The sequence below is a fragment of the Entelurus aequoreus genome, linkage group LG24 (genome assembly GCF_033978785.1).
Source record: "Entelurus aequoreus isolate RoL-2023_Sb linkage group LG24, RoL_Eaeq_v1.1, whole genome shotgun sequence".
NCBI lineage: Eukaryota > Metazoa > Chordata > Actinopteri > Syngnathiformes > Syngnathidae > Entelurus > Entelurus aequoreus.
Window position 1 is genome coordinate 33,662,966 of NC_084754.1, and position 24,531 is coordinate 33,687,496.

The window sequence follows — 24,531 nt, forward strand, 5'->3', positions numbered from 1 at the left end:
AATTTATAATTGGCCTCACGCGGGCCGGACAGGGACGCACAAAGGGCCGGATGCGGCCCGCGGGCCGCAGAATGCCCAGGTCTGCACTAGGGCCAATTTAGTGTTGCCAATCAACCTATCCCCAGGTGCATGTCTTTGGAAGTGGGAGGAAGCCCACGCAGTCACGGGGAGAACATGCAAACTCCACACAGAAAGATCCCGAGCCCGGGATTGAACCCCAGACTACTCAGCACCTTCGTATTGTGAGGCAGACGCACTAACCCCTCTTCCACCGTGCCGCCTCCCTTTTGGACATGTAATGAGAAAATGGAAATGAAGACTTCAAACAACCAAAATACGTGATGTATCACATTGTAACTGTATGCATGTTCGAAATAAAACTTAAAACAACAACTTGAATGCTGTATCAAAATCAAAACAGTTAAATGCAAACACTGACAGGATTGGTTTCTGCATCGGCCATTGGTGTTTGTAGGTGTGCCTAATGATGTGGCCAGTGAGGCGAGACTAAGTCATCAATCGATACATCACAAAGATTGCCTGAATGCACCTTGCGCCTCCTGCGAGAGCAAGCGGATCTGAAACAACGTGGATGTTTCGGTAGTCGTGGATTGTGCGAGGCAGTCCAGCCTCCACGCCACTACACATCCGTGTGTGCACACAATCACTCCTCCGTGCAGCTGCGAGCGGTGAGCTAGTGAGCGTGCTAGCACGGGAAGCCGACCTACTTCGCAACCGCAGGAGTTACATCACAGTGGGTCGTGGCCCACCTGGGAAGTGCTGGCTCCGTAGAAGCCGAACGGGTTCCACTTTCATGCGCACGGAACTGCGGTATGACCATGTCAACTTGACCCGTCGCACTCCAACTATAGTGGCAATTACGTCACCAAGGGAGCTGTCACCAAGGCAAAGACTGTTGTTTTTTTCCTCATTCCCTGTGAGTATAACAAGTCATTTAGTACTGTGTTGTTTGTTGTAAATGACCTTAAAAACAATATGTAGGTGAATCTTGTGTCTAATGTGAAACATGTTTTGCTTCCTGCCCACTTATTTGGGAAAATGCTAAATGGTTTTGGCCTATAAGCGTATGTTAGCTTACTTTAGCTACATTGTTTATTTAGCCGCTTTAATGGCGTTTTGGACTTGTGACAATATTAACACGCAATTGTCCGGTCAGAAAGTGCATTTAATGTTGTACAATTGTCATAAAAGTAACAAACTACCTTTTTAATAGGGAATGACCTGTCGTGCTAATGCTAACCGTGACGCCGTCGTTACGAAATGGTTAGCATCAGACGCCCTCCACTGTGCGGGTTCTGCTCATTTAGCCCACTTTTTTTTGTGTGTCGCACAGGATTTTTTGGACTCAAAAGAGGAGTTATGTCCTGTCCGTGTGCTTCGGCGGCGAGGTTGTTCCTAAACAGAGCACACAGAGGTAAGACGGAAAGGCAGAAGTCTGCTAACGCTGCATGACATTGTTGTTTTGCTCAATTCTAGTTGAGGTCCGCGGACCACGCATTGATTAACGTGGACCCCGACTTAAACAAGTTGAACAACTTTTTATTCGGGTGTTACCATTTAGTGGTCAATTAGGGAATACGCTGTAGAGAATGGATGGATGTACGGAATATGTACTGTACTGTGCAATCTACTAATAAAAGTGTCAATCAATCAAAAAAGGCTAACCTCCATGACACTTGTTGTGACGTATTATGCACCTAAACCCCAATGCTAAGCTAACGTTTGTAAAGTAAAACTGTTTCAACCAGTGACGTGCGGTGAACTAAACACCAGGTGAGGCATAGATACTTTTGGAGTTGTTTTTCCCCCTTTTTTAAATTTTACTTAAATTCATATGTGCAGCTCTAATCATTGTTGATTCAGGTTGCACATTAGAGTAACGGGAAAAAGAAGGTAGTTATTCGCTTTCATAAAAACGTTATCATAATGATTGATTGAAACTTTTATTAGTAGATTGCACAGTACAGTACATATTCCATACAATTGACCACTAAATGGTAACACCCGAATACGTTTTTCAACTTGTTTGAGTCGGGGTCCACGTAAATCAATTAATGGTACAAATATATACTATCAGCATAACACAGTCATCACACAAGTTAATCATCAGAGTATATACATTGAATTATTTACATTATTTACAATCTGGGGTGGGGGGTTAGGTTTGGTTGATATCATCACTTCAGTCATCAACAATTGCATCATCTGAGAAATGGACATTGAAACAGTGTAGGTCTGACTTGGTAGGCGAGCAGTGAACATAGTGAGCTCAGAAAGCATAAGAACAAGTATTTACATTGATTATTTACAATCCGGGGAGGGGGTTAGTCTAGAGTTGAAGTTGCCTGGAGGTGTTCTTTTAGTGCGGTTTTGAAGGAGGATAGAGATGCACTTTCTTTTACACCTGTTGGGAGTGCTTTCCATATTGATGTGGCACAGAAGGAGAATGATTTAAGACCTTTGTTAGATCGGAATCTGGGTTTAACGTGGTTAGTGGAGCTCCCCCTGGTGTTGTGGTCATGGCGGTCATTTACGTTATGGAAGTAGTTTGACATGTACTTCGGTGTCAGGGAGGTGTAGCGGATTTTATAGACTAGGCTCAGTGCAAGTTGTTTTACTCTGTCCTCCACCCTTTGGAGAAGTGGGTAGGAGTGAGGTGTGATCTGGGGTGGAGGTCTAGAAGTAACCTGACTAGCTTGTTCTGGGATGTTTGGAGTCTAGATTTAAGGGTTTTGGAGGTCTTGGGGTACCAGGAGGTGCAAACGTAATCGAAAAAGGGTTGAATGAGAGTTCCCGCTAGAATCTTCATGGTGCTTTTGTTGACCAGAGAGGAGATTCTGTAGAGAAATCTCATTCGTTGGTTGACCTTTTTGATTACCTTGGTTGCCATTTTATCACAGGAAAGATTAGCCTCTAGAATGGAACCTAGGTAGGTGACCTCATCTTTCCTGGTGATAACAATGTCACCCACTTTAATAGTGAAGTCACTGACTTTCTTAAGGTTGATGTGGGACCCAAATAGGATGGATTCCGTTTTACCTAAGTGTATGGTATGATAAATGGGTCCGAAAAGTATTTGAAAAAGTTGTTATTAAATACTTTTTGGTCCCATTTGCTTTTAACTCTCTTCAACAAGTTAAAGTTAAAAGTTAAAGTTAAGTTAAAGTACCAATGATTGTCACACACACACACACACTAGGTGTGGTGAAATTTGTCCTCTGCATTTGACCCATCCCCTTGCTCACCCCCTGGGAGGTGAGGGGAGCAGTGGGCAGCAGCGGTGGCCGTGCCCAGGAATAATTTTTGGTGATTTAACCCCCAATTCCAACCCTTGATGCTGAGTGCCAAGCAGGGAGGTAATGGGTCCCATTTTTATAGTCTTTGGTATGACTCGGCCGGGGTTTGAGCTCACAACCTACCGATCTCAGGGCGGACATTCAAACCACTAGGCCACTGAGTAGGTACGAGTAGTGAGTAGGTAAGTCAACGCTAAAGAAGCTTCAGACTGTACAAAATGCGGCTGCCAGACTTAGGACCGGTGCACCCAGAACAGTCCATATCACCCCCCGTTCTATCCAGTAATCATTGGCTTCCAGTTAAATTCCACATTGAGTTTAAGATTTTAGTCCTGACATTCCGTGCGTTGCATGGTGGGGCCCCTCAGTACATCACTGATTTGCTATGCCCCTACTCCTCAGGGCGCAGCCTCCGATCTTCAGGCCAGGGTCTTCTAATGATCCCAAAAACTTGAGAGTTCAGAGTGGTGTTTAATTTTTTGCTATTATACAAAGCGATATAAAAAACACTCTCGATATGATGCAGTGCAGTTACACAACAGTAGTGCACATTGTTTTTGGCACCTTTTTTGACATTGTCAATCAAAACTAAGGCTGTCAAATATAACAACCCATGTGATTAATCATGAAATAATTATTGCTTTAATCTTGTATAAATGCCGATTAATCATACACTTCATGATAAGGTCAATTAAAGTGATCATTTAACAGCTCTAAGGCTATGTCTACAATAAGCCGGATAACCCCTTAAACGAATAATTAATTATTTAGCCTAAGCCTCGTTTCAGCCACACTAAATCAGCTTGGACAATTTTTTACACGGGTAAGTGCGCCGTCTATTTTTTTAAATCTCCGGCTCTTAGCTTTGTATGACTCATTGATTGTTTACAAACTGAGTTCGGAGAGGAAGTGACGCCAGAAAGACCGCGCCCAACACAAGAAGTGATGTCAGAAAGATGGAGGCGAGTCATCCAGACATGCCCGTGTGGAAATCACATGAATACCTTAAGAGAAGCAAACGCGATTGCAGCTATTTCGGATACAACACATCTCAGACGGCAACATAGATGGTTGAGCGACGGTTTTGGATAAGGCCTGGAAGAACGGCAGCCTGATGGGATATGTTTGTCAACGAGTGTGTTTTGCCAGCTGAGCGGCAAGATAACTTTCGAATGTCCAGGTCAGCTGTGATTCTACTTAGTGAAAAACTTTGTTCATTTGTCGAAGAGGAGACGACAGACTACGGAAAACAGCGAATACATTTGGACTGGCAAAGCAGACTATTACTACTTATTGTCTGCGATGTATGTCGAGCGATTACTCAACGTCTAGTATTGTACTCCATAACTATTGTGAAGCCATGAAGTGGTTGCGGCTGTCAAGTACGACTGACAATTTCAGCCTACAAGCACAGTCTCCTGAACAGATATCTATGATTGTTGTAAAATGTTCTTTATCACATTGTTTACTTTCAAACGTCCATTAAAGATATGATTCATGTATGATGGCTCAGGTGTGATTCACTATAATAGGGCTAGTCTAACAGCTGCTGATGGTGAGGCAAGCAAGGTTTACTGTTAAAAGAAATGTGGCAATAGTCTACATCGAAACACAGGGTAAGGATACACTTCCAGGTCAGAGGTGACTATGACGCGCACATATTTTTCGCACATGCATACTCGGTTGTGTTGCGCCGGAGGGTGGAGGGGGTCTTAAACGACCATTGTGTGTGTGTGGACAAGGATAAGAATAGGTGTAATTTACCCTGGATAACCGGCTTAGTGTAGAAGGGGCCTAAGCAAAAGATGATTTGTAAAATAAAAACCCTTATATTTGATCTTACAGTGGAACTTCGGGTTATGACTGGTTCTTGAACAGGGTTCGTAAATCGAAAAGTTTGCATAGTAAAGCAGATTTCTCCATAAGAAACAATGTCAACATGAATAATGGGTTCCAGCCTTGACAAAAGTAAATATTTTTGTGTAGTTTAGTACACTTGGAACACAATATAAAGTGATATACAGTACTGTATATCCAACCAACATAACAAGGGGGTGACAGATCAACTTTATATTAAATAAAAAAGCCAAAACAACATTCTATGCTCTGCCAACACGCGCGCGCACACAAAAGTCACTATGGTGCCGTCAAACAAAATCACAAAAATCCCTTACTTAAACAACAATATTGCTTCAATAATAAACATTTAAAATAGAAAAATCTGATTCGCTCCTTTCTTTCCACGTTCCTCTGAGTTTTTGAGACTCATATTGAGTTAGCAAGATGGACAAAATTTGCCAAAAGGTAAAAAAGCAAAGCAAAGGCACACATGGAGTGTTGAGACCTGACTTGTCCTGCACAACAAGTGAAGTAGAGGGCTATAATGGTGTACCCTGCTTTTTTGCCTTTTGCACACACAGGCATATTTGGCTTAATTTAAAAGTTTGTAAATCGAAAAGGTTGCAAATAGAGGGGTTCGTAAATGGAGGGTCGACTGTACTAAATTGTGCAAGTGTACCTACTTTTGTGATGTGGATTAACAATGATCAAATTTGGAAGTAATTAAAGAAAACATGTTGTCAATATGGAAGGCAAGTAGGGTCAGTGATATTATTTGCTTCCTCTTGAGCCAAATATCAGTGAAGCTGTACAAGTTACTACACACCTTGAAATACATGTTTTCTTTTTAATTTGTAAATATAAACTGAACTTTAAGGCTTCATTCTTATTATGCTTCAGTGTAATAAATACAAATTATGTTTGTGTGTTTATTGCTCATTGGAAAAGTATGAAAAACGACTGATTAACTACCAGTCATATGATCTAAATACTTAAATGATTAATTTACCACCGCAATACTTTTTGTACAAGTCATGTAGTTATAGCCATCATGCCATGTTTGAGTCATTGTATTGTGTAAGTTAGGAGTCAATTAGCTGTTGTTGTTGCTCCAGGATTGTCCTGCTCTATGCTCCAGTTTTACTCTGTGAGTCGTTATGGTTCCAAGGACGCTCATCTACCTCCCCGTGTGCGGGTAAGGTCCTTTTCCGAGACAGCTGTCTGCTTTGCCGCCAAAGATGGAACAACTAAGGACAGCGGGAGTGATGGTGGAAAGGTAACTTGAAATTGCAGGCGGCCTCTGCTGTAAAGAATCCACTCAGTTTTGCACATACAGGATCTGTAACTTGATACCATGTTTACACAGAAGAGCATCAGTGAGGCCAAGAGAACCTCAGGCTCTGGAGGATCAGGCAAAGGGGGAAGCCAGCTACGATGCCCCAAATGTGGAGACCCCTGCACACATGTAGAAACCTTTGTTTGTGAGTAAACGTCAGGAAAGAGGCTGACATTTGTTTTGTTTTTTAAACCTTAAATCCACGAAAAAAAGCAGTCATGATCGAACTTGTAACATCCCAGAGGAAATAGTATTTTTTGGGATTCAAAATACCATACATGTCTATGATTTAGTACCGCTTTCCAGATGGTTGGGAAGTTGGAAATAGCATACTTGGAATTTACAACTTGGAACCTTCCGGTTGTATATGAAGGAAAAAAATATAGCTGACTCTTTAAGATAGTTTTAGGGCTACAGCTATTGTTTACTTTAGTAACCAAGTAATATTTTGATGAATTTAATAAAACACACTTTCTGGCCTCAGTGCTTCTTAAGGGAAAATAGTTTAAATAAACAAGGATTTTTCTATAGACCTTTATAATTTTGTTTTATAAATGCACATACCATTGAAAGTCCATCACTGTATAATACATTTTCAAATAAGAGAGTTAAAAAACAACTTCATAACCTCAACCTCTCTTGTCTGTGCTCTTTGACTGTATATATTCCTCTCTCGCTTCCCCGCTAAGTTTTTCGAGACTTGCCACAGTAATGTAAACAAACAAGTATAAAAAGAGGGCAAGCCAAAATCTGCGACACAGACATTAAAGGTTTGTGTGGACTGAAACACGTGCAAACTTGATGGCATACACAAAGCTGATCTACTAAACGTGTACACAGAGGAATGCGTCTTTTTAGTGAGCAGAATAAGGAGCGCAATCTATTTGTCTGTCTTCAGAAAACCAAAAACACTCAGAGGAGAACACATAAATAGTATTGTTCTGCACACGCAGGTTGATTTATCAATAATAAAACTCAACTGCAAATGCTATTTTGCACCTTAATTTCGCACGTCTGAAAAGTATGTGCAAACTGCAAAAAAAAAGGTTTGGTGTCAGACTGGGATCCAGACTGAGGACAAGGAAAAAAAGACTCAATAGCCATAAGCACACATTAACATGTTACATAGAGTCCACAAAACTAACAACAGAGGGGAGGGAGTGGGGCTAAGGTGGCAGGCTGCTAAAGCGCTGATCAGCCGTTCATCACCCCTAAGGAAATCAAGCGGTGGTGAAGGCGTGGGGTGGGAGTGGCGGTGTGCGTGTGTGGATATGTTCGGTATGATGAGTCATAATTGGCTAAGACGATAGTGAAACATTATGGACTGGCCAATCAGAGACAAAATAAGGAGGGTCATAGAAACTAGTAAGCAAAGTCATAACATGATGACGAGGGAGTCGGAGACAGAGGGACGCTTCAAGCTGACCACTCATAAAAAAAGAAACATACTTGAAAACGGCAGAGAGATTCTTTCTCGCAGATTAAATGTTTTTGCAGTGATAAAGACGACGTGCAGGAAACCCACAATAATGCATGTCCTTAGCCATACTTAGACAAATGTATGCGTTTAGAGAAAACAAAAAACCTTAGTTTTTAGTTGTATACTCTGTAAACAAGAATTCCAACACAAATTTAATTAACACATATAAAAATGAGATAAGTTCATGAAAAGTTTTACTGCACAAAACCATTACCAACTGTTCCCAAACCACACACAAGTTATTGTTGTTTTTGCCAAGATACTGTATAGATGTATGCTGTTTTTTTTAGTTGTAGGCAGAGAAAATGAATAACATTATAGAGGTGGGCCAAAGAAAAGGCAAACCGAATAAATACATACAGTGGTGTGCGGAAACCCCGAGAGGTAGCTGTAGGGTGTCCCCAGCTAAATGACAAATAGTTAATAGTAACGGACCCTTATTGTGTCCCTGTGTACACTCTGTTACATTAACATTGATATTGTACATGTGGGCTCATAGATATACAGGTAAATGCCGTTAAATGTAGCTCTGATGTAGCAAGTTACTTTTGCCGTGTAGCTCGTAGTGTAGTTTGCTACAATTCTATGGGGCTAGCTTCCCTTTTAGCTTAGCTACAATTATTCGAGAGTAACTTGTAACTTAGCTTACTACAAACACCGTTTCCATATGAGTTGGGAAATTGTGTTAAATGTAAATATAAACGGAATACAATGATTTGCAAATTATTTTCAACCCATATTCATTTGAATATGCTACAAAGACAACATATTTGATGTTCAAACTGATAAAAAAATGTTGTTTTGCAAATAATCATTAACTTTAGAATTTGATGCCAGCAACAGGTGAGAAAGAAGTTGGGAAAGGTGGCAATAAATACTACTCAGTGGCCTAGTGGTTAGAGTGTCCGCCCTGAGATCGGTAGGTTGTGAGTTCAAACCCCGGCCGAGTCATACCAAAGACTATAAAAAAATGGGACCCATTACCTCCCTGCTTGGCACTCAGCATCAAGGGTTGGAATTGGGGGTTAAATCACCAAAATGATTCCCGGGCGCGGCACCGCTGCTGCCCACTGCTCCCCTCACCTCCCAGGGGGTGAACAAGGGGATGGGTCAAATGCAGAGGACAAATTTCACCACACCTAGTGTGTGTGTGACAATCATTGGTACTTTAACTTTAACTTAAAGTTGAGGAATGCTCATCAAACACTTATTTGGAACATCCCACAGGTGAACAGGCAAATTGGGAACAGGTTGGTGCCATGATTGGGTATAAAAGTAGATTCCATTCCAATGCTCAGTCATTCACAAACAAGGATGGGGTGAGGGTCACCACTTTGTCAACAAATGCGTGAGCAAATTGTTGAACAGTTTAAGAAAAACCTTTCTCAATCAGCTATTGCAAGGAATTTAGGGATTTCACCATCTACGGTCCGTAATATCATCAAAAGGTTCAGAGAATCTGGAGAAATCACTGCACGTAAGCGGCTAAGCCCGTGACCTTTGATCCCTCAGGCTGTACTGCATCAACAAGCGACATCAGTGTGTAAAGGATATCACCACATGGGCTCAGGAACACTTCAGAAACCCACTGTCAGTAACTACAGTTGGTCGCTACATCTGTAAGTGCAAGTTAAAACTCTCCTATGCAAGGCAAAAACCGTTTATCAACAACACCCAGAAACACCGTCGGCTTCGCTGGGCCTGAGCTCATCTAAGATGGACTGATACAAAGTGGAAAAGTGTTCTGTGGTCTGACGAGTCCACATTTCAAATTGTTTTTGAAAACTGTGGACGTCGTGTCCTCCGGACCAAAGAGGAAAAGAACCATCCGGATTGTTATAGGCGCAAAGATGAAAAGCCAGCATCTGTGATGGTATGGGGGTATATTAGTGCCCAAGGCATGGGTAACTTACACATCTGTGAAGGCGCCATTAATGCTGAAAGGTACATACAGGTTTTGGAGCAACATATGTTGCCATCCAAGCAACGTTACCATGGACGCCCCTGCTTATTTCAGCAAGATAATGCCAAGCAACGTGTTACATCAACGTGGCTTCATAGTAAAAGAGTGCGGGTACTAGACTGGCCTGCCTGTAGTCCAGACCTGTCTCCCATTGAAAATGTGTGGCGCATTATGAAGCCTAAAATACCACAACGGAGACCCTCGGACTGTTGAACAACTTAAGCTGTACATCAAGCAAGAATGGTAAAGAATTCCACCTGAGAAGCTTAAAAAATGTGTCTCCTCAGTTCCCAAGCGTTTACTGAGTGTTAAAAGGAAAGGCCAAGTAACACAGTGGTGAAAATGCCCTTTCCCAACTACTTTGGCACGTGTTGCAGCCATGAAATTCTAAGTTAATGATTATTTGCAAAAAAAAAATAAAGTATGAGTTTGAGCATCAAATATCTTGTCTTTGTAGTGCATTCAATTGAATATGGGTTGAAAAGGATTTGCAAATCATTGTATTCCGTTTATATTTACATCTAACACAATTTCCCAACTCATATGGAAACGGGGTTTGTACATTTACCAAGTAGCTTGCCCATCACTGATAATTAGTAAATACTAAAAACAATAATATGTCTGAAACTACACAGATAAGACATGGAGCAGGTACAACACATTGTTAAAGATAAAACACAAATTGTATGAATTTGTTAGAAAATTCAATATTTCACTTGCATTAGTTTATGCCACGTTGGCGGTTTAGATTCCGCTGCTATTTGGCAACAAGCCAACCAGCTGTGTACGCGTCTATGTATCTATATGTGCACAGCAGGGGAGCTGGTTAACTACATTACCTTTAAATTCATTGTGCAGGTCTGGATGATTACCGTAATTTCCGGACTATAAGCCGCACCTGACTATAAGCCGCACCAGCTAAATTTAGGGGAAAATACAGATTGCTCCATATATAAGCCGCACCCGACTATAAGCCGCAGGGTTTTGATGTGTAATTAAAGTAGTACAGGGGTCACCAACGTGGTGCCCGCAGGCACCAGGTAGCCCGTAAGGACCAGATGAGTAGCCCGCTGGCCTGTTCTAAAAATAGCTCAAATATCAGCACTTACCAGTGAGCTGCCTCTATTTTTTAAATTGTATTTATTTACTAGCAAACTGGTCTCGCTTTGCCCGACATTTTAATTCTAAGAGAGACAAAACTCAAATAAAATTTGAAAATCCAAGAAAATATTTTGAAGACTTGGTCTTCACTTGTTTAAATAATTTCATTAATTTTTTTACTTTGCTTCTTATAACTTTCAGAAAGACAATTTTAGAGAAAAAAATACAACCTTAAAAATGATTTGAGGATTTTTAAACACATACCTTTTTACCTTTTAAATTCCTTCCTCTTCTTTCCTGACAATTTAAATCAATGTTCAAGTAAATTTATTTTTTTTATTGTAAAGAATAATAAATACATTTTAATTTAATTCTTCATTTTAGCTTCTGTTTTTTCGACGAAGAATATTTGTGAAATATTTCTTCAAACTTATTATGATTAAAATTCAAAAACATTATTCTGGCAAATCTAGAAAATCTGTAGAATCAAATGTAAATCTTATTTCAAAGTCTTTTGAATTTCTTTTAAAATTTTTGTTCTGGAAAATCTAGAAGAAATAATGATTTGTCTTTTTTAGAAATATAGCTTGGTCCAATTTGTTATATATTCTAACAAAGTGCAGATTGGATTTTAACCTATTTAAAACATGTCATCAAAATTCTAAAACTAATCTTAATCAGGAAAAATTACTAACGATGTTCCATAAATTCTTTTTTAAATTTTTTAAAAACATTCGAATTAGCTAGTTTTTCTCTTCTTTTTTTCGGTTGAATTTTGAATTTTAAAGAGTATAAGTATAAGCTATGTTTCAAAATTTAATTGTCATTTTTTTCGTGTTTTCTCCTCTTTTAAACCGTTCAATTAAGTGTAAATATCATTAATTATTAATAATAACATAGAGTTAAAGGTAAATTGAGCAAATTGGCTATTTCTGGCAATTTATTTAAGTGTGTATCAAACTGGTAGCCCTTCGCATTAATCAGTACCCAAGAAGTAGCTCTTGGTTAAAAAAGGTTGGTGACCCCTGCCGTAGTATATAGGGGTTCCTGCTACCACGGAGGGGATTGTCGGGACAGAGATGACTGTTTGGGAACGCAAAGCGTCCCATTTATTAACTATAAATCCTTCAATCATTCAATCAAACTTTCACATCTTTGACATGGCGAACAGCATTTGTGCAGAGTACAAATAATACAACGGTGCAAAGTAATACAAAGTGCTCGCATGTACGTTATCAAAATAACCAGCCTACCGGTATATGAAAAGTCAGTCTTTAATCATTGTGTCATCGTCTTCCTCCTGCGTACTAAAACCACAGAAATCCTCTTCGTCGGTGTCGGAGAAGAACAGGCCGCATATAAGCCGCACCGTTGTATAAGCCGCAGGGACCAGAACGAGGGGAAAAAGTAGCGGCTTATAGTCCGGAAATTACGGTATTTAAATGTTTAGCTAAGTTTGAAGCACAGATGGTAATACTGTCCTGCCACCTTTGGTGAGGCATGTTTTAAAGCACTGCTTTCAGCGAGGCACTTCTGTGTTTAAAGCGTCACCTTAATCGAAAGTTTTAAAGCCCAAATACCTCCTTATTGCGCTTTATTAACCAGTAGAAGTATTTGCCATTTTTCCTCTTCACACCGTTTCTGGTTGTCCGCTATATGTGTGTGTGTGCGCGCACTGAAACACTTAACATGCGCCTATGTACGTTACAGCGTACTATTTTTTTTCAAAGACATTATAGTATTGTTGAATTCTTTTACCTAGTACACACAAAAACAAGGCGGTCTTCACCACTTTTATATTGCACACAGTGTTGGTAGATCACACGCAATACACCCACTAATATTACGCGCAAATGTATTGTTTGCACACGCTGTTTAGCATGTAGTGTTTGGATCTTAGTAAATCAGGCTACTGATGAAGCTTTTGCAGTATGTAAAGACTGTAAAACAGCACTGCTGTACTAATCAACTAATTAAGCACAACTAATCTCAACACACACTAAAAGACATGGCTAGTACAGCTTGCTCTAAACACACAAGGACAAAGACACAGATATTGAAGGCTTTTTTCAAGCCTCTTTGTTTTCCTCTTCTTTTATGCTTTTATTGTAACAAATAGCTTCACACATGTAGGCTACAATTTCAAAATTATTTCCATGCGAGCAGGTTGTAATAGACAGTGATATGCAGTGTTGGGACAACGCGTTACTGTAACGCCGTTAGTTTCGGCGGTAACTAGTAATCTAACGCGTTATTTTTTATATTCAGTAACTCAGTTACCGTTACTACATGATGCGTTACTGCGTTATTTTACGTTATTGTTTATGTAGTATCGGCTAGAAACAGAACATCTGAGTGTGTTTTATTGCAGCGCTACGGTGTCGTTCTTCTGAATCTCTTGTGTCACACGGAGGAGCCACGCTGTGTGTGTGTCTGAGTGTGGGGAAAGAGAGGGAGGGAGGGCTGCGCGCAGCAGCATTCGTGAGGGAGGGGCGGAGACAGAGAGAGCGAGAGAGTTGTTGACGCGCATGCGTCGCCAGGCTCAGCTTTTTATCGATAGATTTATCAGATTTAATTTTTTATTATCTATAGCAGGGGTGTCAAAAGTGTGCACCGGAGGCCATTTGCAGCCCACAGCTAATGTTTTAAAGGCCCACAGCACATTCTAAAAATACTATTAAAACAAACATATAACAAAATTGAAATAAAAAAACTTAAAGGTTAAATGTAATTTAGAAAGAGTTGCAATGTTGACTAATAAAACAAAGCTGTTTTTTTTTTCTTTCAAACTGTCATTGCTCAAAACATAATATTGAATCATAATCAATGTTATTATGAATTATAGTACACACACAGTCAATTCTCTTATATACTCTTTATTTCTAGACTTCTAGAGTGTTTGATTATCACATCACTCTAAATGTATAGACTATAAAGTTCACAAACAAAAAGAGGGATGCTAGTGGGGCAGGCCAACTTTCCTTATCTCTAAACTAAAACTGGGGAAATGTGTAGAGTGTTCTGGGCTTCAGACAAGATTTTATTTCAGAATTCCTTGGGAGAAAAAAACGCCTGGTTAGGCTTTGGTATGTAAAGTTAAAGTACTTCCTTGGTTTACAGCTATGTTGTTATTATGCTGTTTGTTACTTATGTATGTTATGTTGCAGCTATTTAAAATAGTTTTGTCAATTTGTTCTGGCCTGAAATAAATTGGCCCTTTGAAACATATCTTTGTCTTTGTGTGTTGTATGTAGAGCACATTGCTTAGCAGAGTTCAGTGATGCAAATGCATGTCAAGTTGATCAACAGATTGTATTATTCTCCAGTGCAATAACAGTACTGAAATGAAGGCTATAAGGGCATTAATGGGAGCTTTAAAAAAAAAAAGAAGAAAAAAAAAGTAACTAAATAGTTACTTTTCACAGTAACGCATTACTTTTTGGTTTAAGTAACTGAGTTAGTAACTGAGTTACTTTTGAAATAAAGTAACTAGTAACTGTAACTAGTTACTGGTTTTCAGTAACTAACCCAACACTGATTAATATGCGCTTTTACATTGATTTGCAGCTCTGTCATTGTTGTGTGATCGCAGTGATGTAGTCAGGCTGTTCATTTTGCTCAAGTTGGAGAGAAGAACATTGACGAGCCTTCTAATGCACATTTCCTGGTTTTCTGAAACTTACCGGCCATCACTGCAGGAAATGTTCTATAGATTGTAATGTATACAATCTTGCAAGAACACTTAATATACATTCACAGGAATTGTAATTAGGTACTACGTAAACTCCAATGAGATCCAATACTAGCCGAGCTAAATATTACAAACCAATACTTTCTAACCGCAACCACAATAAAAACAAAGTGAACCTCACTGAACATTGTTATTGTTGTAGAAGCCCATTTATTTATAAATCATTTTACTGGTTCTATTAGATTGGGAAAGAGCATACAGTCTGGTCAATGTAATTCACATTTATTATGCATTATACAACTCAAATTATTTGGCTAAAATAATTATTGTAATGAACTCAGGGTTTTTTCTTAATTTTACAACGTTGCAGCTGTATGTCAAGGCTTATGTCTAATTTACTGCCTTATTTTCATGTCTCTCCCATTTTTATTTTAAAGCATCCACACGATTCGTCAAATGTGAGAAATGCCAACACTTTTTTGTGGTTCTGACTGAGACGGACTCAAAGAAGGGGCTAAACAAAGAGCCCGAGTCTGCTGCGGAAGCTGTGAAACTCGCTTTTGCACAGAAACCTCCCCCTCCCCCCAAGAAGGTGAGAAAGCAACAAAGGAGACACACACACCCATGCTGTCTTTGGCATTATACTTGTAATATTTTTAAGTAGTTTATTTTTTTGTCTAGATATACGCTTATCTCGACAAATATGTGGTGGGTCAGTCCTATGCGAAGAAGGTGTTGGCCGTGGCTGTGTACAATCACTACAAGCGCATCTATAACAACATCCCTGCCGGCAGTCGCCAGCAAGTGGAGGTGGAGAAACAACCCTCTCTGACACCTCGTGGTCAGTATTATGTTTGTTTTTTACTCTAGTGTTGAGGAATAGAGAAAAAAATACATTTAGAAAGAGTTGTAGATTTAAGTCAGTCTTAAACTAGATGCTGAGAACATTTTACAGATTGAGACTTTCTACAGTCAAGTGCTGCCTACTTGTAAAAAAAATGTGATAATAGTGGTTGCATAACTTTGCATTACTTGTAGGCTGTGTTATTTGGCATTTGTTCAATAATGATGTCACAAAGTATCAATTGTTTTCTCTCGACTGTGTAGTGCTAATGATAATATTGATGTGAGCACTTTGATCCTCTCCCTGTAGAGCTAGAGATGAGAAGACGAGAGGATGAATACAGATTCACAAGTAAGTGATCAGGACACTCATTTGTGTCGAAGGCTTCAGTAGCATGTTGCTTGTACTTATTTGCTCTTTTATTGTCTGTTATTGGACAAATGCCAAAATGTACAGGCCTCTGACTCTTGCATAAAAAATGCCTAAAACAATCCTTACGTTATGATAATCACAAATCTACTTACAAATGGTAATTTGTTAGGCAACATGCATGTAATACAATCAAGTCAATTAACTGAAGTACGAACCGGAGGGTGGGTTACCTTTATTGTTGCTCCTCTAGGAAGCACAATTATAGATATGAACAAAATGACAGTTGTCAGTTGTGAGCATATATTACCTCGCGGAAATGTCTGTTACAAAATACTGCTGTAGTACACAGTAGTAATGCAACGGTACTCACTATAATCCTGCACGGGACAATCCGACTTTAATTTTAAAAAAAATACATGTGATATTAATCGAGATCGGATGATATAAAAAAGTTATTCATGATACATTTTTTTGCCATATTGCCCAGCCCTATCCTATTATACATACACCATGACAGCAGGTGGTGTGCTCTTTATGGCTTGAACTCACTCCGACAAGATCTCAAAACTGTGTATCCCACTGACCTACATTCAAACATCTGTACTTTGCTATTTACGATCTAGTCCTGCTCACTTTACAAATCCGCACTGGTACCGATACCGACTTCGACGTGTGTAATTTTATCCTCCTCACCAAAGCTGCCCACATTGAATGCATGAAAAAAGCAGTGGCCTCTTATTGTTTTGGAACTCGCCTAGTGGCTTAGTCGGAAGGTGTCCAACACTTTCTGTGGTCTGTAAAGTGTCTTTACCAAAATTAAATAGGTCAGTCATGAAATCCTCTCAGTACATTTGTTGTTGTTGTAGAGCTACTGCAGATTGCAGGGATCAGCCCCCATGGCAACGCTCTGGGAGCCTCAATGCAGCAGCAGACTAGTCAGCAGGCACCACAGGAGAGGAGGGGGGGTGAGGTCTTGGACTCCACACATGTCGAAATTAAACTGGAGAAAAGCAACATCATACTTCTTGGTCCAACTGGCTCAGGTCTGTTCACTGCTGGATTGTTCCACATAGTGGTGTAGCACTGATTAATGACTGCAAAGCCTGGAAGTTTTATTTATAGATGTACTCATGACCTGTCCAATCTTATCACAGGGAAGACGTTGTTGGCACAGACACTAGCACGCTGTCTAGATGTTCCCTTCGCAATATGCGACTGCACCACATTAACACAAGCCGGATATGTGGGAGAAGACATCGAGTCGGTCATTGCCAAACTGCTGCAAGATGCAAACTACTCCGTGGAGAAAGCGCAGCAAGGTGAGAAGGCTGAGTGAAAGGCGCACATTCCAACACCCACTGGCCGCAACATTATATATACATAGCTACACAAGCACGTTCTGACTCTAATCTAATACTCACTTTGTATTTGGCAGTTTTTATTTGGTTATTTAGCTACATAACAAGGCAAAATATTAGAAAATTGCAGCTTGATATTACAGCCTACAAACAATAAATCTAGTGTTGTGGCCTTTCCGTGTAGTTGTGACTTAAACATTAAAAGATTTTCTTTGAGTTGTTAGAAAATACAGTGGAATACAATGCAGGTGCTTATTCACAATCAGGTAGACCATCTTGGACTTTTTTCTTTTTTTTTTTTGCAGGTATCGTGTTTCTGGATGAGGTGGACAAGATTGGCAGTGTTCCTGGCATCCATCAGCTACGAGATGTGGGAGGAGAGGGAGTACAGCAGGTCAGAAACAAAAGTTAATACATAAATATGCCCAAAACTCAGTGGTAGCTTTTAGTCTTTAATCTTACTTAGATTTGTATGGAAGGATTATTGTTGCAAAATTATTTTGAAATGTGTATTTCTGCATGTGTGTATTCAGATCCGCGTATGTGTGTATTCAGATCCGCGTATGTGTGTATTCAGATCCACGTATGTGTGTATTCAGATCCGCGTATGTGTGTATTCAGATCCGCGTATGTGTGTGTTCAGATCCGCGTATGTGTGTGTTCAGATCCGCGTATGTGTGTGTTCAGATCCGCGTATGTGTGTGTTCAGATCCGCGTATGTGTGTATTCAGATCCGCGTATGTGTGTATTCAGATCCGCGTATGTGTGTGTTCAGATCCGCATATGTGTGTGTTCAGATCCGCGTATGTGTGTATTCAGATCCGCGTATGTGTGTATTCAGATCCGTGTATGTGTGTTTTAGATCCGCGTATGTGTGTTTTAGATCCGCGTACGTGTGTTTTAGATCCGCGTATGTGTGTTTTAGATCCGCGTATGTGTGTTTTAGATCCGCGTACGTGTGTTTTAGATCCAAGTATGTGTGTTTTAGATCCGCGTACGTGTGCTTTAGATCTGCCTACGTATGTTTTAGATCTGCCTACGTATGTTTTAAGTTGTCTGTCTGTGCCAAATCAGAAATAAACCTCTACAGGCTGTCTACTTACATGTGTCTTTTGCGACACTTCTCCCGTGTAAGATTTGAGCGCGCGCGCATCCGGATTCGTAAGCGTTTACTACAGAAGCAAATGCGTGTAATACAATCTGCATGTGTGTATTAGAGGTGTCTTCAACCAATCATCAAAGTTTACTTATATAGCCCTTAATCACAAATGTATCAAAGGGCTGCACAAGCCACAAGGACATCCTCGGCTCAGATCCCACATCAGGGCAAGAAAATCTCAACTCAATGGGAACAACCAGAAACCCTGGATGGGACTGTGGATGTGAAGATCCCCCTTGGGTGACTGATGCAATGGATGCCGAGTGGATACAGGCATAATATGATCAAACTTTCTTGTTCTTGTTAAAAGTCTATAAACCGCATTTTGTACCAACTGTAATCTTTTAATGCTAGACATAGGGAGACCCAAAAATAATATGTTACAGTAATCAGCAATCGGAGTGTTGCTGGTTACTGGGGTTCAATTCCCACCTTCTACCTTCCTAGTCACGTCCGTTGTGTCCTTGGGCAAGACACTTCACCCTTTGCCTCTGATGGCTGCTGGTTAGCGCCTTGCATGGCAGCTCCCGCCATCAGTGTGTGAATGTGTGTGTGAATGGGTAAATGTGGAAATACTGTCAAAGCGCTTCAAGTACCTTGAAGGTAGAAAAGCGCTATACAAGTATAAACCATTTATTTATTTATTTATTTATTTATAATCAAGACGAGACGTAACAAAAGCATGAATAATGATCTCAGCATCAGTGGTGGACAAAATGGGACACATTTTTGCGGTATTACGTAGATGAAAGAAGGCTGTTTTAGTAACACTATTAATGTGTGACTCAAACAAGAGAGTTGGGTCAAAGATAATACCAAGGTTCCTCTACGAGTCGCTTTATATAATTGTTTTGTTGTCAATAGTTAAGGTGGTATTATTAAAGGTGTGCCTACATTTAACCAACCACGGAAGACACCACGCAATTTAAACCAATCATAAACAACGTACAACGTAAAGAGAGACGCCAAGACCCGCCTTACATTTTTTGTAATTGGTTTAAATTGCATAGTGTCTTCTGTGTGTTTAGGCACAATGAATTGATGGCATGGTTATTTTGATCAATCAATCGTTACTCGAACTATGGCAAGCTGCGAAAACCAAAGTTTATTTTTATGAAAAAAATGGAGTAATGAATGAGGAATATCTAGGTGAGAAATGTCAAGTGTGGCGTGTCGTGTGAGAAACGGTTAGATTGCGTGTCTGTCACTCTCAAAGAGTGAAGCTTGTTAGCTCTGAGCAAGTGTTTTGGAGTGGTCCATTGTTGTTGACTTCAACCCAGAATAACATGATCAGTGGCTGCAAGGCGCCGACTAGTGGAGAGTATAAGGAAAGGCAAGTGGGAGTTGGACAACTCTCTTTACACCAGGGATCCCCAAACTACGGCCCGCGAGCCGGATCCGGCCCCCCAGCATCCAAAATCCGCCCCACGGGAAGTCCCAAGTTAAAAAAAAAAAAGGTTTTTAATTTAATTTAATTTTTTTAATCTTTCCTTTCTAATCTATTTTCTACCGCTTGTTACTCTCGGTGTCTCCTAGCCGCTCAGGCAAATCATGTTGTCTAAAAATGAATTTTCCCATCGATAATGTGACAATGTTAAATGTTGATGAACATCAATGTTAATTGATGTTAAATGACAAAACGTATTATAAAGACAATGTATATATGTATATATATAATATATATATATATATATATATATATATATATATATATATATATATATATATATATATATATATATATATATATATATATATATATATATATATATATATATATATATATATATAAACACAGCCTGGCCCTTGGCCAAATTTTTTTAACCCAATGCGGCCCCCGAGTCAAAAAGTTTGGGGACCCCTGCTTTATACGTTCAATTTGCTGTACAGACAGATTGAAATAACCAATCCCAGACCAAGCCATCAATACACTATGTACATTTAACCAATCAAGGAAAACACCACGCAATTTAAACCAATCATAAACAACATCAGGCGGGTCCTGGCGTCTCTCTTTCACACACCTCAGCTGTACTTTGTTTCTGATTGGTGTAAATTCTGTGGTGTCTTCAGTAGTTGGTCAAATGTAGGCACACCTCAGATCGGCACACGTAGGTTGTATTACATGCACGCACTTCTGAATGCGCGCGCACAAGTTGTAGAAGTGTCGCAAAAGTCACGTGTAAAAAAAAAACTTAAAAAAAACCAGCCAAGAGAGGGTTCCTACTCCTCGCAGATCATAGATAGGCACGCGCAGATTATATTACATGCGCTCCTGAATGTGCGCTCACAATTTTATTACACGCTCACAAATCTGGATGTGCACGCTCAAATCTTACACGGCAGAAGTGTCGCAAAAGTCACGTGGAAGTAGACAGCCTATCGAGGGTTCTTTCTGATTAGGAAGAGACAGACGACTAAAACACGTACGCGGCTCTAAAACACACGTACGCGCATCTAAAACACACGTACGCGCATCTAAAACACACGTACGCACATCTAAAACACGTACGCGCATCTAAAACACAGCTACATGCATCTAAAACACACCTACACGGATCTGAATACACACTCAGATTGATATAGAGTCACACAAATTTGTGCACATGCACATGAATTGGATTATACATGCACAGATTGAGATACACGTTTGCAAATAATTTTGCTACAATAATACTTCCATAGATTGGATATTAAAAGTTGCTAATCAAACCATCCTGTGCTCCAAATATCATTAGTTATTGAAAATAAACAGTGCATCTAAATGCACTTGCACATGCTCAGAAAGTTTGTAAACATGCAGCCTCTCCCAGTGGTTGTGGCCTGAAATAACGACATTGGGTGTTTATGCTAAATTGCGGGGTTTTTTTGTCTTGTCAGGGTTTGCTTAAACTTTTGGAGGGTACAATCGTCAATGTTCCTGAGAAAAACTCCAGGAAGCTGAGAGGAGAGACCGTACAAGTGGACACAACAAACATCCTGTTTGTGGCCTCTGGTGCCTTTAATGGACTCGACAGAATCATCAGCAGAAGGAAGAATGAGAAGGTAATTTTTAATGTGCCTGCCTGCCTGTCTTCATTTTTCCTTCCGCTTTAATCGTCATCATTCCATGTAGTATTTAGGCTTTGGAACGCCTTCCAACTTGGGAAAAGGACGCCGTGCAGCAGCTGCGGCTGACTTGGCCAACACCAGCGGCGAGACTGACACGGTGGCAGAGATCGAGGAGAAAGACAGGCTGCTGAAGCATGTAGAGGCGCGAGACCTGATTGAATTTGGAATGATCCCAGAGTTTGTGGGCCGTCTTCCCGTGGTGGTTCCTCTCCACAGCTTGGATGAAGAGACACTAGTCCGGATTTTGACTGAGCCACGCAATGCTGTGGTGCCACAGTACCAGGCTCTGTTTAGCATGGACAAAGTAAGTGTCGCTGCTTCTTTCATTCCCATATTGATCCAAAAATAATATAGAAAAGGCTGAAAAAGACAGGTTGTTTGGGCGTTAGGGGGTTTATACATGCAAACCAACAGGTGATTTTTCTCCAAGATAGTCTGAGCTTTTCTTCTTATCACGCACACAAACCCAGTGGGAAAAAAGTGTCTCAAAGGTTGCTAGCAAGTGAGCAAACAAAAGAGGAGAACTTTAAGATTTATTGATAATTGTTAATTATTTAAGACAATGGAGATAAATTAATTATCATCACACAAATGTCAAATAGCTTAGAATTATGATATACGTATTATTACAAATCTACCCTTTGGGTCACTAATAATGTCTTTGGTTTTGTCTTAAAAGTATTTTCTTCAAAAACAAGTTTTGTATATTTTAATGTCTTATATTGAGGTCAACCTGATGTGTTATTTCTTTGCCATTTTTTAGATATTTTGTTTTGAAGCAAAAATTACCTTTGAATTTTTTCGCTTTCAGTGTGAACTCCGTGTGACTCAAGATGCCTTGAAGGCCATCGCTCGCATGGCTCTGGAAAGAAAGACTGGAGCTCGTGGGCTCAGATCCATCATGGTGTGTAATCTTGTTTTATTGAATACCTTTACCACCATGTTTGTCTGTTACTGAGTAGGATTACATGGTTATACGGATGGGATCCCGTATATATAACCCGCCAATACAATTCAAACACCTGCACAACACACACACTCACTCAGCCCAAAGAACCGTTCACCTAACCCAAGGTTCATAAAACTTATATATTTAACCAAAGTTACGTACATGACACGCACGTACGGGCAAGCAATCAAATGTTTGGAAGCGCGCGGGTGGGACCTGATATTCAGCTGGGAATGACTACAACAGTAAATAAACACAAGACATATATATACTCTATTAGCCACAACACAACCAGGCTTATATTTAATATGCCACAAATTAATCCCGCATAACAAACACCTAGGTGTTTGTTATGCTAGCTCCTAGCTACTAGCTCGAGCTAGTTATAGCAAGCGATCAAATGTTTGGAAGCGCAGCTACGTACTCACGGTATCGCGTCTGTGTATCCAAATCAAAGTCCTCCTGGTTAGAGTCTCTGTTGTCCGAGTTCTTCGATCTTGACTGCATCTTTCGGGAATGTAAACAAACACCGGCTGTGTTGTGTTGCTGACTTCCCTCGCAAAATATCCGCTTCGCACCGACAACTTTCTTCTTTGCTTGCTCAGCTTCTTTCTCCATAATGCAATGAACAAATTGCAACAGATTCACCAACACAGATGTCCAGAATACTGTGGAATAATGAGATGAAAACAGAGCTATTTCGTATTGGCTTCAATGGGGAAGCCATACCTCTGTTAAACTGGCTACGTCACGCGCATACGTCATCATACCGAGACGTTTTCAAGCGGAAGTGTGGCGGGAAATTTAAAATGTCACTTTATAAGTTAACCCGGCCGTATTGGCATGTGTTGCAATGTTAAGATTTCATCATTGATATATAAACTATCAGACTGCGTGGTCGCTAGTAGTGGGTTTCAGTAGGCTTTTAATTAAAGGTAAAACGGTAAAACTGCGTTATAAGCTTTACCAAAAATGTTCTGTCCAAAGCAACGGCAAATTGGGTGTGCACGAGCAAAGTCCTTAAAGCAGGACAATTTTGAGCTTCTCGTGCAATAATTAGTCTGTGTGGGAGGCTGAAGATGTATTATTTTGTGCTGATCCAAGTTAGGGTTGTTGCATGTTCATGTAGCGCTTCTTTATTTGTTCCTTCCTCACTTCAGAGAGTTTTCATATAATTTCCCCACAGGAAAAGCTTCTCCTGGAGCCAATGTTTGAGGTGCCACACTCAGACATCATGGTTGTCGAGCTGAACAACGATGTGGTCCAAGGGAAGTCGCAGCCCAGATACATCAGGTCAGAACTGCTTTTCTTCCTCATGTCTGTCTGTCGTGCTGGATGTTATTGTAATAATCACCCTTATCTCAGTCATCTTTATCTCCATTCTGTTGCAACCATCACACCCAGGTAGTGTTTTACCACTGCATACCTCAACTCACAGTCCATGTACACACACAATACCAACTCAACACTGACCACATGTCCATGCACTAAATTAGTCTTATTAATCAAATTATTTGGACCAAAAGAAGCATTCTGCAACCCATGAAAACACCTCAATCTGATTTTATTTGGCTTTTGAAAAGTCAGATTAACACACCTCGATTATGTGATTGAAAACTAGTTATTTTGGGTAGGTGTGTGCTGCCGCAGGGGACCCTTCGTATCGTGCATGTGCCAGTCTCGCAACCCAGAAGCAGATCACATTCAATCAAAACGTAGGCAACAACTCCAACATGATGTCGGCAGCATCTAGGAGTATCCGGTTTTGGAATGAAAAGAAGACTGTATATTTGCTTCACAAATTAAAAGAACTGAGCATTTTGAAGTCCATCGATGGGAGGAAAAAAGAAGCTGAGATTTATTTAAAAGGTGGCTAAAGATATGCAGAATGTAGTCCGGCTTCATTCGGACTACAGAAGAAATACAGTTGTGTTCAAAAATAATAGCAGTACCGCATCACAAGCAAGATACAGTAAATCACTGTTTGGTTAGGTTCAACTTCTACACAGCA

At 40.1% G+C, this 24,531-nt stretch overlaps 1 protein-coding gene across 2 annotated transcripts in view; it reads left to right on the forward strand.

Moving 5' to 3' along the window:
• The first annotated feature begins 515 nt into the window (after positions 1 to 515).
• The window catches only part of clpxb (caseinolytic mitochondrial matrix peptidase chaperone subunit Xb), a 28,203-nt gene continuing 4,187 nt past the window's right edge, over positions 516 to 24,531 (forward strand). Inside the window, exons 1-14 of one of the 2 annotated variants that reach the window (XM_062035254.1) lie at positions 516 to 937; positions 1,355 to 1,435; positions 6,272 to 6,432; positions 6,523 to 6,637; positions 15,165 to 15,319; positions 15,409 to 15,568; positions 15,881 to 15,922; positions 16,810 to 16,986; positions 17,098 to 17,262; positions 17,607 to 17,695; positions 21,341 to 21,505; positions 21,576 to 21,875; positions 22,383 to 22,475; positions 23,707 to 23,813. In XM_062035254.1, coding sequence (XP_061891238.1) covers positions 1,381 to 1,435; positions 6,272 to 6,432; positions 6,523 to 6,637; positions 15,165 to 15,319; positions 15,409 to 15,568; positions 15,881 to 15,922; positions 16,810 to 16,986; positions 17,098 to 17,262; positions 17,607 to 17,695; positions 21,341 to 21,505; positions 21,576 to 21,875; positions 22,383 to 22,475; positions 23,707 to 23,813 — 1,784 coding nt within the window. In that variant the 5' untranslated portion in view covers positions 516 to 937; positions 1,355 to 1,380. The remainder of the gene's footprint in view (positions 938 to 1,354; positions 1,436 to 6,271; positions 6,433 to 6,522; positions 6,638 to 15,164; positions 15,320 to 15,408; positions 15,569 to 15,880; positions 15,923 to 16,809; positions 16,987 to 17,097; positions 17,263 to 17,606; positions 17,696 to 21,340; positions 21,506 to 21,575; positions 21,876 to 22,382; positions 22,476 to 23,706; positions 23,814 to 24,531) is intronic. The other variant, XM_062035255.1, reaches the window with a different exon arrangement.